This window comes from Equus przewalskii, chromosome 10 (genome assembly GCF_037783145.1).
Source record: "Equus przewalskii isolate Varuska chromosome 10, EquPr2, whole genome shotgun sequence".
Taxonomy (NCBI): domain Eukaryota; kingdom Metazoa; phylum Chordata; class Mammalia; order Perissodactyla; family Equidae; genus Equus; species Equus przewalskii.
The window spans coordinates 12039311-12054947 of NC_091840.1; the positions used below are offsets into that span (position 1 = coordinate 12039311).

The 15637-nt window shown below is 43.4% G+C and overlaps 1 protein-coding gene across 10 annotated transcripts in view; it reads left to right on the forward strand.

Moving 5' to 3' along the window:
- The first annotated feature begins 2 nt into the window (after positions 1–2).
- Positions 3–15637, forward strand: part of LOC103558472 (uncharacterized) — a 70875-nt gene continuing 55240 nt past the window's right edge. For 3 of the 10 annotated variants that reach the window (XR_011523286.1, XR_011523285.1, XM_070561531.1), the window contains exons 1-2: positions 37–247; positions 7312–7508. Coding sequence is in view for 6 of the 10 variants with exons in the window: in XM_070561531.1 (XP_070417632.1) it covers positions 180–247; positions 7312–7508 (265 nt within the window). In the remaining 4 variants the exon portion in view is untranslated. Of the gene's footprint in view, positions 248–7311; positions 7509–15637 lie in introns of all 10 variants that reach the window. The other 7 variants (XR_011523288.1, XR_011523287.1, XM_070561535.1 and 4 more) reach the window with 4 other exon arrangements.

A 15637-nucleotide genomic window follows, 5' to 3' on the forward strand; every position in this document is an offset into this window, starting at 1 on the left:
TCATAATGTCAACATTCTGAGGGAGGCTAGAGCCTCAGAATCAGAGTCTAGGATGCCAGAGAAAGGATGGAGAGGAATCCCCATGAATCCTGGGATTTTGTATAAGGACAAAGGCTAAGAAGTAGAAAATAAAGAGTGAATTCCTGTCAACACTGTTGAATCTGAACACCATCCTAAGAATGTCCCATTTCAGCAATTGGAAGGTCTCCCAAGTAAGCAAAAACTTGATGTCATATGACAATGTCAGGTAATGAGCTCATCTTTCTCTTCCTTTATGTCACCAGGGACAAGATCTGGGTGTCAGCAGCACAGCCTTTCTTAGGCAGAGAGTTTGGCCAATCTGTCAACCAGTATTTTAACAACACGGATAAGGAAACTATTAAATAAAAATGAATGTCTTTGCAGTAGGGTAGAGGAGATATGGATATTTTTCATTCTGTATTAATTTCCTTTAATTTTATTATATAAAAAATTGTTTAATAAGTAAAAGTAATAATTGGATTAGATTAAATGCATTCACCACCCGTACTATGATTCAGTGGCTCAGAGGCAAACATCCAGTGTAAAGGGTCAATCGTGTAAGGAAGTCAAGGAGAGGGCGTCAGACTTTACATAGAACACTCAGAGGTATCGAAAAAGTGAAGCTCATCATTTATCATCTACAACCCTCTTACTCTGGAGTTCCCGCTCCTCCTAATGGCAGAGAAAAACAGAGAACTTACTCTGTTCCTATCTGAAACATTTCACTTTGACATTAACTCAGCCTCATTTGGGTAAATACCCAGTCAATTCAAAGGCTGTTTCTTCCCTCTCTCAAGGGGTCACTTCTCCTTCCTGACATGGTGTCTGGGTGCAGAGGGAAGCTGACATATCCTTGTGGCAGGGGTCCTTGGTGTTCTTGGTGTCCTCACTTTATGGACTGGTCTTGTTCCTAAATGTCCTGGTCTGGTATTTACTTAGGTGTGGCTGATCTCACTGTCCTCCATGGGCATCCTGCTGGCATCTGCTGCTGAAACCCAAGGTCCCTGTGGCCCCTCAAATCACCAGGTCTTTGTGCTTTGTGGCCTCTTGCTTCTTTGCCCTGACCACAGGCCTGTGCTAGGACACAGCTGCTCTCAGCACCTCGGCATCCTCTCACCAGGGCAGACAGGAACTACAGGCCATGAAGAACCCTCTACCCTGGCTGTTCCACCTCCTCCAAACCATGGTAGACGCAAGGAGAAAGCAGGGGTGAGCCAAGATGTACTGAGTCTCTGTCAAACCATCTGGGGTTTCTGTGAGGATTTCTAACGTCTCTTTACACCCTCCCCCAATTTTGCTTAAGCCTGGTGGGTGGCAGAATGGGAAGCTGAAGGGAAGAAGCAGTCACTTCTCAGCGGCCAGGCTTTGATATGCTTCCTAGTTTTACCCCTCAGAACAGCCCTCCCATCTCCTGTGGCAATGCTTTCTACTTCCTCTTCCTATCTGGGGGAAATTTCCCATAAGTCTTTTCCTCTGCTTGCTCTGCTCTATTGCTTTGATCCTACTTGATCTGGCTTGGCTCTTTACATGGTAAATGAAACCTCTAGGAATTTAGAAAGCTCCTTCTATCTTCACAAAGCCTGATTTCTACCTTGCTGTGGATTCAAAATACTATCTTGAGATTAGGACCTTAAAACTGACTCCATCTTCTTTGCTTTCCGCTTTAACAATCTTCGTTTTCTCCAATATAATGGAAGCCACATCAGCCAATGACTTACTCAATGTAAGATAAATCAAAGTGGTTTTACAAAGGTATGGGAGAAGTATAGCAGAACTGCAAGAAACAGCGGATTGGTCTGGGGCTAGTGTCAGTGGAATCATTACCACCCCTAGGTCCAAGACCTGACGATCTGAGAGAAGGGTTAGCAAACCCAGAAAGAGAAAATATGTAGAGAGAACCAGTAACTTTCAGTTAGGGTCTCAGCAGGCTCAGGGCAACCCCTCAGGGAAGGAACCAGCCGGAGGAATAAATACTGACATCATTATCCTCCCTTCTTTTGATCTCCTACTGGAGCATCCCATTGGCCACATCTAACTGGATGCCAGAGGCAAGGGAGTCCATTGATATAACCCAACCAGTCAGCTTCAGGATAGAGAAGAGTAGAGGGTGGATGTGAGAGAAAACAGAAGATATCCAGCCAAAAAGCTTTTCTCTGAAAGGGCAATGGGGAATGGATCAAGTACAACAGTGTGTGAAAAATAAATTTCATTGGCATTTTTCAAAAATATTATATCCCTATAACATATGTCTGTTTTATCCATAGTTTAATTTCTGTCCATTAAAGTATATATTTCAGTTAGATGCCCTCTAAATTGCAAAGTGTTCTGATAATGATAACAATAGCTAGCCCTGAGTGCTTTCTGTATGCCAAGCGCTGTGAAAAAACTTTTTGGCAACGTTATTTAATCCTCAAAAGAACTTTCTGGAGTAAGCATTATTATTATCATCTCCATTTTACAGACGGGGAAAACAGAGACTAAAAGAGCTAAAGTATTTGTCCGAGGTCATACAAGCTAGTCAAGAGTACATATAAGATCTAAGACCAGGCTCTCTAAGAGGGGCAGGGAGCTGGGAACAGTGAGGGAGAAGTGGAGAGATAACATCCTATCTTGTCATTGGCTGCTTCTAAGTCATAGCTGATGGTTGCCGTCTGGAATGGTGGGGGCCTCATGTCACCAGATCTGTTTTTTCAAGACAAGCTTGTCATCTCCATTGGAGAGGAAAGGTCCCTATTTTTTAATTTAATTGTTCAATTTAAATTTTTCATTCAATTTGAAAAATGGGTAAGTTAAAGTAAACACCCTAGGAGCTTCGAGTTTGCAAACTTTGTTAGACTGTAACAGAGAAACCCCACCCCAGTACCCCAGCACCCTTCACCCATGGCTGTAATACCTGTCAACAGCCTTTACAGGGTTACAAACCAAGAATGTGTTTCCTGTCAAACTGACAGCCATCATGTTTGTAAGTTTCATGATAATAATATGATGGACTATTTGTGGTTACCAGCATGAATTAAGTATCAGGCTAAGAACTTTACATGTGTCATATCATTTAATCTTCACGACAAGCCTGCAATTTATGTGTGTATCATAACCCACTTTTTACAGATGAAAATGCTGGGATCAAAGATGCTAAGTCCTAAGCCTAAAGTCACAAAATAGAAAACAGCCGAGCTAAGACTCAACTCAGGCCTCTGAATCCAAAACTTAAGCTTTTTCTACCAAAAGGAGAAGACTTTCCCCTGCACAACTCTGAGATTCTAGGCACACAAACAGCAACCCACTGGGCAATCTATTCTTCCAAGTCAGGTACCAGCGATAACATCGAGATAATGAATTTTGCATTGTAGGCTGCTCACCAACCATCCAAATATTGTGCTTCCTAAAGGTACCATGGACACCTTTAGAACACCAAACAGAAATGAGATAAGCAAAGCAAAGAGTGGGAGAGAGTGTACTCAAAAGTGGGCAGGCTGGTGGAAAAACAAACAGAATCTGCTGAAAATTAATAGGAAGGCAGAGATTCAGCTGAAGAAATACTAAGAGGTGCCTTAGTTCATTTTTTTATACCTGATTTACAAAGAAAATGTCATTTTTAAAGAGCAGCTTTAAAAAAAAATAGGTTCCACTTGCTAGAACTCAAAGGACAATATTGATAAGTCAGTTGTATCATCCCTAGGGATGCCTTCTGAGCCCCAGCACTTCCTTCTCTCCCTGAATCATAATTCTTGTCCTCCTGTCTGGATGTTTCTGCCATCCATCTCAGTACAAGCAGCTCTCAGATTCCCTGCACCTACCCCGCCTCTAGCATTTTTATTTTCATATAGGAATAAAGTCTGATCAGACAAGAAGTTGCAAAGGAGAAAATCCATGGTTACACATTTCCATATGCTGTGCCATTCACTAGATTTACCGCCAACCCTTGAGTCATCTCTAATTTCCCCAAGTTTTGTTGTCTCAAGCTCCATCACATGTTCGTCCAAATGTTTCTATCATTACTTCTAAAGTTATAACAATAAATTGTAAAGTTTGCCTTTTCAAGAGACTTCCAGTGCCAAGAGACTTCTTCATTTCTACACAGAGCTTAGTAACAGGTCTCTCCAATGTGTTCAAAACAGATTTCCATTCTCCACCTTCCCGCAAAACAGTCGTGCCTCCCCTAGGATCGCTCCTTCTCTGTGAGTAGCACCACCATCCACCCTGCTGCACAGGTCAAAACACCAGCTGGTCTCTTGAGTCTTCCTTTCCCTCATCCCCTCTGGCCAATGCATCAGCAGGTCTTGTCAAGTCTACCTCCAAAACCTCTCGAGCCCACCTCCTGCCTCCATCTCCAATGGTGGTATCACCGGTGCAAGCCCCCGTCCCCTCACCTGGCCTGATGCACCGCCCCCACCTGCCTTCCTGCTTCCCCTTACCCCTCTCTCTCCAATCTGTTCTTCACAGATAAACCAGCTTAATCCTCATAAAATGCAAATCCAAGCACAGCATTTTCTCCTGCTTTTCTGTTGCTTCTAGAATAAAATCTAAAATCCTGAACATTTCCCATGAGGCCCTCCCTCCAGCCTCATCTCATGCCACCTTCCCGGTCTCTGTGTCCTCTAACCACACTGGCTTGTTTTCTCTTCCTCAAATATTTCAAGCCCTTGACTGTCTGAAAACTTTTACAATTGCTGTTTGCTCTGCCTGGAACACGCATCTCCCAGTTTCTATTTGAATGGCTTGTTCTTATCCTTCAGATCTCTGCTCCTAGTTCTTTTGCCCAAAGAGCCTTTTCCCAATTCAAAAGGTGGTCCTTGACAGTTACTCTCTCTATCTCCCTTGTTTATTTCCCTCTGGCACCTTTCACAAACTACAATTACTTTACTTAAATATTTACTTACTATCTTTTTGCCACTCTACTCTGAACACCTAGCAGAGAGTATGGAACACGAGAGGGAAAAAAGAGTGTTGAAGGAATAGAGCCCACAGACAGCCTCCTACAGCTCTGATAAATCATATATCAGAGTCAAAGTAAAGGAAGAAATGTCACTGCCTCGTGTGTGAAAGCAAACAGCCAGTTAAACTTATAAAAATATGCTTTTAGTTAAGATCACAGAAGATATTTTCTAACAGATTATGCTGAGCTGGGGAGCGAGATGCAAAGATAATAAACACATTTAATTTGAAACAGATGGAAATCTGGTCAATTCCCCACTGCTTCCTTGACTTGAGACCCTTTAAAAAGTATACTCTTCTCTTCAACTTTTTATGAGTATAATTTTTCTATGCCAGTATGTGCTCTCATGGAGGACATCCCCAGCTCCCTAGCAGTCACTTGATGTCCCTATTCATCTTGCCAAGGCAAGGCTTAATTGAGTCCTGCAGGCCCACACTCATTTGCGTATCTCCCTAGATTTGGTTGATGGTAATGTTTAGCTACAACTTTATACATGGGCATCCCCAAGTAAGTGCAATCACTTTAAGATCCTTGAATAGGGCACTAGAGACATGTATAATAACATATTTATTGAGTGCAGATTTCCTTAATGTGCCAAAATATGCCTTAGGGTTGTCGGTTCAAATGTTACACACAACTTGCTAGAAAAATTGGAGGTATCTAGTGATTAGACACAGAGCAGATGGTCTTCTAAGCTTAAGAATTTTGTTTTTCTAAAAACTGCCCAGCTGCTCGCAACAGTGCTTCACATAAGCTGCTTGAGTTGGATCTTTTGAGAAGAGCAGGAGAACCCATCATAAACGAAAGAGTGGCTTCAGAAACCACAACTTCAGAAACCAAGTTTTAAATTCGTAAAAGAAAAACAATGCACTTCTTTTGTATTTGTGTGGCATGAAGAAAATTTCAGGTTTCTGTTCAATATCAGCAAGGATAGTTCAATAACTTGTGTTAACTTAAGGCTCCCAGAAGAGACACTGTTATTTCTAAGTCCTTAACTGTTCTTTTCTAATTATCACCTCCAGGTTGCTGGTTCAGATTAAGTTTCTTTGGCTTTCAGGGGAAAAATTAAACCCACCAGAGATGCTACCACTTAGTGCTTCTGCAGATGGGCTAACCGCAAAATGCCAAAGCAAAATCCTGTCCTGCTTTCTGAGCTCTTACTGTGGCAGGACACTCTTAACAAATCCCAGACACAACCATCATGGATACAGAAGCACCCCCTTTACTTTCTGCTGCTAACTAACTCGGGTCATCAGTGTGGATCTGGGGTTTATTGAACATGCCCCTCCGTTCTGACTCTCCCTTCCACAGAGTTAATATTTTTTAATCCAGTGTCTTTTGTTCCCCTCCACCTTGACCCAGTACGCTGTCATCTGTCCATCCATCCATCCATCAAATATGGATCGAGCATCTATCTCCTGCCAGATACAGTGCTACATTCTAGAAATACATTGGTGAACAAGATAGACTGCATGACCTTATGGAATGTAAAATCTAATAGTGGAGATAGGCATAAAAACTGACCATTTATTGCACAGTTGGTCATTACTAGAATGGAGATACTTGAAAGGTGCTGGGGACCAGACGGAGGGCAGGTCTACATCTAAGCATGGGGGTTGGAGGGTGTCATGAACAGCACCAAAGAGGAAGTGAGAAGTAGGAGTTCCCCAAGAGGATGGGAGTGCAGAGGTGGGAAGGAGGTAAAGCGTTACAGTCTAGGCAGAGGGAGAGTTACAGAAGCCTGTGAGCCCACAGCATTTCCAGAGCACTAGGATGGTTCTGCTGGTGACACAGCACTAAGGGGAGAGTGGAAGAGAGGATGAAGAAGTGAGCGAGGTCAGATCAGGAAGGACCTGGTGGGTCTTGCCAAGAGAGATGACTTGGATGTTCGAGAGTCACTGAAGAATTATGTTTAGTTCTCCTCAAAATATAAGCAAATAATTTATATAAGGGAAAATGGCGGGGGGGGGGGGAGAAACAGAAAACAGTTTGATGTGAGGTAGATTAATCCTACTCCATAAAAATGAAATACTAGCTCTTAGATGTAGATAGATAGATAGATAGATACACACACACACGTTTTTTATGTCACCACTGGAATATTATATGTGGAACCCTATTCTCCAATTGTCCTACTGCTTGAGAGATATTCCCACCCTTCTCTCATTACTACTATATGTAAGAATAAGCTGACAGCTTCAATTTATTTTCTTTCTAGATTAAGTAATTTTTCATGAAGTTGGGAGTTCCAGTTAAGCTCCTTCCTCTTATGACTACATGCTGGGCCACTCATTTGGGGGTTGTTCAATCACTCAGAACATCACACCTAATGGTGGGGTTTTTTTTATGTTTAGAGTTTCCTGTGAGAGGAAGAAGTGGAATAAAAAGCAAGAGGATCTGCCTAAAGAGCAGCCTTCGCCTCACGGTCCGATGCTGCAGAAGAGGAAAGGTGCCCAGATCATTGAGGACAAGAGTAAGGAGACAGGAGATGACAAGACTGCTGAGGAAGGTCCTTCTCTCGGCAAGACAGATCCACGAAAAGATACCAAGGGTAAGGCCAGCCCAGGGTTATGGACCCAGTCCTAGTGCATTTGCAGGTATCCTTTGGCTTTATAAAATGGAGTCCTGGAGCTGGAGCCTCCTGGGGCAACGGCAGGGTTGATGGGATAGAACTAATAGGAAAAATGATAGGAAAACAAATTAAAGTTGCAAACAGTTCTGCAGAGCCATCACTATATATAACCGAACTTCTGGCTCAAAAGCTCTCTTTTCCATATTTAGGTACTTTCTGGTATGGGGCCAGAGAGGACTGCTTCCAATGAAACCAAAGGCCATGCATGCCAATTAGCTCAATGGCCACATTCTGTGTCCTGGGTCACAGAGAGTCAGCCTCATCTTCTCAGTGAGAGAATCTGATTCTTGGAAGGAAAGGGAGAGATCACCATCTCCAGGGTTGGCTTCGTTCTGGCCAAGGGCCCACGACCCCTGTCCCAATTCATTGCCCTTACTTCTGCTAAGTTGGGCTCTTCCACATTGGATTCAGTCTCTAAGCTCAGGGAAGCACATACCTGAGCCCCAGGCATATCCCACTAAGGCAAGGAACAGCCACTTGCCAATGAGATAGCTCTTCAAGAATGAGGAACAAATCACTTAGCACCAATGACAGATGTCTTCAGACCAGGGAGCATTGGCCATGTACCTGATCCACAGAATGGCAACTGAGCTGACTGGAGCATGTGTTTTTCTTCCTCCTTTTGTAAATTCTTTCTCTTTTCTCCCCCTCCTTCTCGCTTCTCCTCTGCCTAACCTCTTCTTACCCAAGGAATGACTTATCCTTGCCTATGACTCTCAAAGCTTTAATATTCCAACTCTGGGTTAAACGTATGGAGTAGCCTGTACTGCCTGTGCCCAGAGAGCTGGGGAAGGCATAAGGCAAGTCATCTTTGCATTTCCATCTCTTTCTCTAGCTAAAGAAATCAAATCTTTTACAAATACATCTACATGATGTTTCTGTAAGTATGCTTCATTGATAGAGGGAGAAGCAAGGGGGATGCTTTTAAGGTGAAAAGTTATCTTTAAGCCTCACTAACTAACTGGAAGATCTAACCTTTTGTAATCATTAACACAGAGCTATCACTTACTCCAGGTGCTAAACAGAGTGACAAATTCCAGTTGTCAGAAGGGGATACATAAATTCTCCTAATTACCTCTAGAGTCCTAATCACACAGGACCAGAAAGGGTTTTGAGTTATGTGGACACTGCTCACTTTTTGAAAATCACAGTTTCAATTCCCTAAAAGACTTCTTGGTTTGCACACTCGGGCCAATGAAAGCTGTGAAGATGTGAATCAGCTAAGACAGAGTTTGGAAAATGGGTCTTTTACAAAGCTTGGTCTTATTCCCCAGGACTGATACTAGTAATTAAGGAGAATTGTAGGGTAAGGAAAAAGCAGAGAAGAGATATAGCAAAGTAGAAGAGAGAAGGGAGACCCTTTATCTTAGGATAAAGGCCTCAGCCTTGAAGCAAAGCAAGTACAAAATCTTCATCGCTGACAGGGTTCAGAGGCTGTAAACTTCAAAGGCATGTAAGAGAACCTTCTGGCCTCCTTCTGTCTCCTAGCTCAGCTAATTTCTGAGAGTCTGCACATGAGCCTACAGCTCTCCCAGACACCTCTACCCAACCACATGATTCTCCCCCACCCTTCCAACCTCCCCAATTTATATTCTTCTCCAGTTCTGTTTAGACATCAAAGTCTCCTTTGCTTTTTTCACCTTCCTTTCATGCAGCAACAATTTATACAAAGTCAGCTAAGTGATGAGAACTTTAGGGAGCACCTAGGATACAAACATGGATTCATTCTTTCATTCAGCGAATATTTGTTGAGCATCCACCCTGGGTGAGGCACTGTTCCAGGTGCTGAAAATACCTCGGTCAATAACACCGATAAAGATGATCAAAGACACTAACGCAGCGAATGCATTAAGGGGTCCCATTCCATTCGCCTATTCATCTCCAGCCTTCTAGAATAATGTTGGGGGAGGGTAAATTAGAATACCACTCCCACCACTTATCGTCTAGTCTGGGCCAAATAAGTCATCTCAGGAGAATGTCAGTGCTTGCTTCCTAAGAAAGTAGTGCTTTGGAAGCTTTGGAAGCATTTATCCTGGGAGCCTGCAGTTCAGAATCCACAGACTGCACCCATGTGAACCCGTCTGTTTCTTATTTTCCTCCCACTTGAAAGTGATTAGGATTTTCTTCCATTTAGGGGTTTCTACCCACTTCTGACCCTGAAAGGCTCAGGAAATTACAAAGCAAGTTTTCCAACAGATGCTTTTACCAGAGTCAGACAGTCCTACACAGCTGCCAATTTGCTCTCTCTACATCTTGCAAGCCTGACGCATTATGAAGTAAAAGAGGCCTTAACTGGATGGCCCTGCTTTCTTGTGGAACATCCAGCTGCAAAAGCCAGGTTCGCTTTCACTGTCTGATGAGACACTCCTAAATCCATGGAGGTTCTGACAGGCAAGAGATCCTGGCAGGAAATATTCATAGATATAAGATGAAAGATTGACAGTGGAGTGGCGGAGTGTGTGCGTGTGTGAGTGAGAGAGAGAGAGAGAGATTGATTCAGAAATGTCTAAAAAGAAATGGGCTTGTTGGGAAATGTGTGGTTTTCACAGTAATTTTTGGAATCTCAGTGGAGAGAATAGCGGGGGGTGACTGTATCTAAAGAATCCACAGCCACTCCCCAATCAGAAAGCCATGTGTTGTATGAAATCTGAACCACAGCTCTTGCATGTAACCCGCCTCTGCTCGGGGGTGTCTGGGGAGATTTGGAAGATTGTAGATCAAAGGGAGAGCTGGCTCCAATTTGTCAGAGTCAGGGAAACACATCATTCAGACCAATATTGGGTAACTGTACATCCTGCCTTAACATGCTCACCAAGACTAGATGGTTTAGCAGAGCATGACTTGTTTTTTTCTGAAAGGAACAGATGATTGAGACAGAAAGGAACATAGATAGAGCAAAGTCTCAGCGACAATGAAGGGTCCGCCACTTACAGGCTGTGTGAATTTGGTCAACTTGTTCCAGATCTTGGTGTCTTGGTTCTCCTTTGTGCAAAATGGAACTCATCATACTCAGAGCATCAAAGAATCACAAAGTTGGGACAGATCTTAAAGGTCGTAGAATGAGCACTAAGAGCCTGACACATAGTAGGCACTAAACAGTCCTTTAATTCATCAATGAAGTAATTGAGTGAAGGAATCAACATATGAATGTGTGCTGGGATCCCTGTCCAACATCCCTACTAGCAGTAGTTCAATCCTTGCTTAAATACCACCAGTGATGGAACCATCTACTGAAATAAGTCACACTCATCTCAGCTAACAGCTGTGACTGTTAGCATTATGTGCAAATCCACATCCAAACCTAAATCCAAACCTGCCTCCCAAAAGCTCCCATCATTTGTTCCAATTCCACCTATTGGGGCTGAGTCAAATGAGTTTTATCCCTCTTCTACATGGCAGCCCTTCAGAACCCCCGTTGGTTCATTCTTCTTCAGTCTAGTTATTCTCACCTCCTCCAGTCATACCCCAAATAAAGAGAGCTTTAGGATTTTAGTCTTCTGCATCATCCTCATCACTCTCCTCTGTATGAGCTACAGTTGCCCTTGAGCTGAATGCAGGGATTCAGCTGTGATTGGACCAGGAAGAGAAAAGTGGGTCTGTCCTCTTCTTGTTCCAGATCCTGTATCTATGGATACAGGCAATGGCCTTGCTGGCATATACACTGGCTACAGCCCACTCATCTTACCCCAAATCTTCACATATTTTTTAGATCTCAAACAGACCTCAAAATCAGGTAAGGAGTACTCAAAGACAGAGCAACTCCTTCTTGGGTCTTCTCTGCCTCCAACAAAATTAGACACATGAGCGAAGCCCAATGAGCGATTTGCTGTTCTGGTCACATTCTATTTCAACTACCCTATTCCCTATCCCATACCTTTACCCATACTTCCTGTGAGTCAGTACTGAAGAAGAAAGGTGTCCCTGTCCTTCCCCTCTCACTGATTACAGTTCTATAAAAGGATCCTTAAATTATAATAAAGGTGTTGAATTATTCCTTGCATATGTTAACATTGGACAGTTTACCAAGTATTTTCAATTACCTCGGGGGTGGTGTACCTCATGAAATCAATTTTTATATTTAGAATTGCATCTGACCTGAAGGGATGAAAAGAAAAAAACTCCACCAACAGAAAGAGGAGTGTATTTCCCCCATGTTACAAGGTGTCTGGAGGAAGGCAGTGCAGGGCTGCATGATGGCATCAGAAACCCAAGCCATTCATATAGCTTTCTACTTCTCCTTATCTTCATGTTCATGAGATGGCTGCTCACCTCTGTGCATCACACTCATTCCAGGCAGGAAAAGGACAAGTGGGTGAAGAGAAAAAGAGAAAGGTACCTTCTAGCTGAGTACTAGAAAACAATAACTTTCCAAGACACCTATTCCCCAGCAATAGATTTTCACACACACACACACACTGGAAAAGCTGGAAGTAAAGGTTAGCTGTTCTCTAAGGAAGGGCAACTCTAATTAACCATGATGGTCTGATTTCTGGATCTGATCAGAAACGTAAGCCAGCATCCTCTCAACAGGAGCAAAGCAGATGGTTGTCACTGTGTGACCACAGCCGTGTCTCTCTTTCTCAAGGCTTTTTTGATGTCCAGTAAATTGGCCTTTGTGCTCCCAATTCTGATTAAGAGAGTCTTCCTCAGCCCTTCTCCTGTGCATAATTTATGTGTCAAATTGGGGGCACAGCTTAGAGTGTGGATCTGAAAAGATGTCCTTTCAGGTAACGTCTGCAGCATGATGGAGTGAGCTGTTCCCTTTATCTCTCCCCTGTCAAACTACAACTAAATGGACATTCATTGATCAATGGAGGATACCCACACAACACAACAGAACGCCTGAGAGACCCACGCAGTTATACATCTGAAGGTGGATGGACCCCCAGGGAGGTGGTGGAGACAAGTGAGCACTCTCCAGCTCCCCAGCAGCCCTGTGCATGATGAAACTCCTCTCCTGGCTGGAGTGCCCATAGCACCACTGAAACTCCAAGAGTGGGAGTGCAATTCCGCGTGATTGTGGGAAAAGGTGACAGCAGTTCTGAGCCCGTGTGATGACTTTCCCATCTGATGGGAGAGCCCACAGTACCACCATGGTCCTCAGGGAGTGGCACAGGCTCAGACCCAGTGGGGAGGCCCCACTCACCAAGCACAACAACTGGCATGAGCTGGGAGGAGATGGCAGCAGATCTATGCACCCAGGCAAATGAGTTCCTGGCTGCCATGAAGGCCTTTAGTACCACTGCAGCCCCAAAGCTGCACATCTTGGCAGAATGGTGGGAGCAGGTGCAGCAACCTTGAGCCCTCGTCTGATCACTTTCCAATTCAGTGGGAGAGCCCACAGGGCTGCTGTGGTCCCAAGGAGTGGCCCAGGCTCAGACAGGCACAGCTGACAGGGATCATGGTGAGCTCAGAATACACAATTCCTGCTCACCCACCACCCCACCCCCCACCCAATGGCAGCAGGTAGAATCTGCAACCAGATACTATTGCTATGCAAAGGCACAAATCCACCCCATCAAATAGTATGAAGAGATGTATTAATACTCCAGACTAGAAGGAAAAAGACAAATACCCAAAAATCAATAGTGAAGGCACAGAGATTTATAATCTAAATGACAGAGAATTTAAAATAGATATCATAAAAAAAAAACTCAATGAATTACAAAAGAACTCAGAAAGATAGTTCAAGGAAATCAGGAATAAAATTAATGATCAAAGGAAATTCTTCACAAAAGAGATTGAAACTATAAAGAAAAATTGGTCAGAAATGTCAGAGATGAAAAACAATGAATGAGATAAAGAAAAATCTGGAGTCCTTAAATAACAGAGCTGATATCATGGAGGACAGAATTAGCAATTTAGAGGACAGAAATATAGAAATGCTTCAGATGGAGAAGGAGAGAGAACTAAGACTAAAAAGAAATGAAGAAACTCTCTGAGAAATATCCCACTCAATTAGGAAATGCAACATAAGGATTGTAGGTATTCCAGAGGGAAAAGAGAAAAAGAAAGGAGCAGAGAGCTTGTTCAAAGAAATAATAGATGAGAACTTCCCAAACCTGGGGAAGGAGCTAAAAGACATCCTCTCCATACCTCTGGCTCTGATCCCCAACTCTGCATAGAAACGATGTATGGGATATGCAGGTGCCTCCTGCCTCTAATTCCACTTCATTTCACAAAGGAGCAGGTGTTGGGATCAACCTTGGTTTTGTCCCAGTGTGTGGCTTACAGAAAAACAGTGAGCTAGCACAGATGAGCCTCATCTTACAAACTGATAGTAGCGTTGTGGTTAATAGCATAGAGTCAGAAATGTTAGGGTTTGACTCTCAGCTCCACCACTTCCTAACATGGGTCCCTAACTAAGTCCTTTAACTTCTCTGCACCATTACTACTTCTCTGGTGTATTAGTTTTCTATTGCCGTGTAACACATTACCACAAACTTAGCACCTTAAAGCAACACCTGTTTATTATCTCAGTTTCTGTGAGCCAGGGGTCTGGCACAGCTTAGCTGGGTCCTCTGCTCAGGATCTTTTCTGAGGCTCAGGGTCACTGGCAGAATCCATTTCCTTGTAGCTTTAGAACCCATGGTGGCTTGCTTCTGCAAGGCCAGTAGGACTTGAGTCTCTAACTTCTAGACCCTCTTTTAAAGGGCTCGCCTAATTAGGCCAGGCCCACCCAAGATAAGGGATTAAAGGTAAATGATTAGAGACCTTCATTACATCTGCAAAATTCCTTCATCTTTGTCATAACATAACATAATCACAAGTGACATCCCATCATATTCAAAAGTCCTGCCCACACTTGGTGGGGGAGAACAGGGGTATTTATACAGGGCATGCATAATAGGGGGCAGAATCTTGAAGCCACCTTAGAATTCTGCCTACCACATTCTGTAAAATGAAGACACTAATAGGACCTATCTTGTAGGGTTGCTTTGAAGATTAAATGAGATGGCAAATGTAACAGTAAGTAGTCAGCAAGGTGCAGCTGCTATTATTATTTTAGCATTTTTGAGCATCTACTACATTGCAGGCTCCATGCTAGCAACTGGGGATTCAGGAAATAATAAAAATAGTAATGCAAACTTTGCTCTGAAAGAAATAATGGCATTTCTCTAGCACTAGTCCTGCCCCCAAACCCAGTCCAAAAGTTGGCAAAAACCAATAAAGCTTTAATCCAACTAAATAACTTTTGATCTAAAGACTCAGGATTTTCTTGGCTTGTCAAAGCCACCATCCAAAATAAAAAGTGCTGACTCCAGTCAAATACTGTAATCCACAGGGTTATTATTTCCACCCTTAAAAGCACCCTGGTTTGACTGCTAAATTGCAATCAGAGGAGCAGCTGTTCGGTGCTATTGCTTCAGCACAGAATTCAAACTCTCACCCGGTGGTTCTTCGCCTCAGCTGCGCACATTTGAATCACCCAGAGGACTTGTCTAGGGTTTCACCTGCCAAAACTCAGAAGCAATTGGCCTGGCGTGTGCCCTTGCACTGGAATTTTTAAAGCCCCCCCAGGAGGCTCCAACACATCACCAGGGGTGTCATCTAACTTCTAAGTGTTGCCATAGGCAAAGCTGGATAGATTCCCAACGGTCTGAAAGCTAAATTCTTCTTAAAGAGAAACTGCTGAAGACACGATAAGCCAAAGAGACATGAGCAACAATAAAACATTTTTCCACTTACGTTCAGCCAAGAGATGGAAATTCAACACATTTCACACCTTTTCAAGCCACTCTCCCAGGTCTACTTTTAGCAGACAGCCCTTGTCTAGATGGGGAATAGCTGAGAGAGTACTGAGAAAAGATGAAATTGCCCACATGTCCCAGAAAGTCGCTGGTGCTCAGCATGTTTTCTTCTTGCTCATTCAGTGTTCCCTCTGTCACCAACATGTACTAAGCACCTACTATATGGCAAGCTTCCTGCTGGGTGCTGGGGCTTCAGAGGTCAATAGAACCCAAACTCTGCCTTCAAGAGCTCAGAGTCTAATGCCAAGATGCAAAGATACCCTTTCTGTTCCAGAGTCATGTGTTCAGGATTGAGTG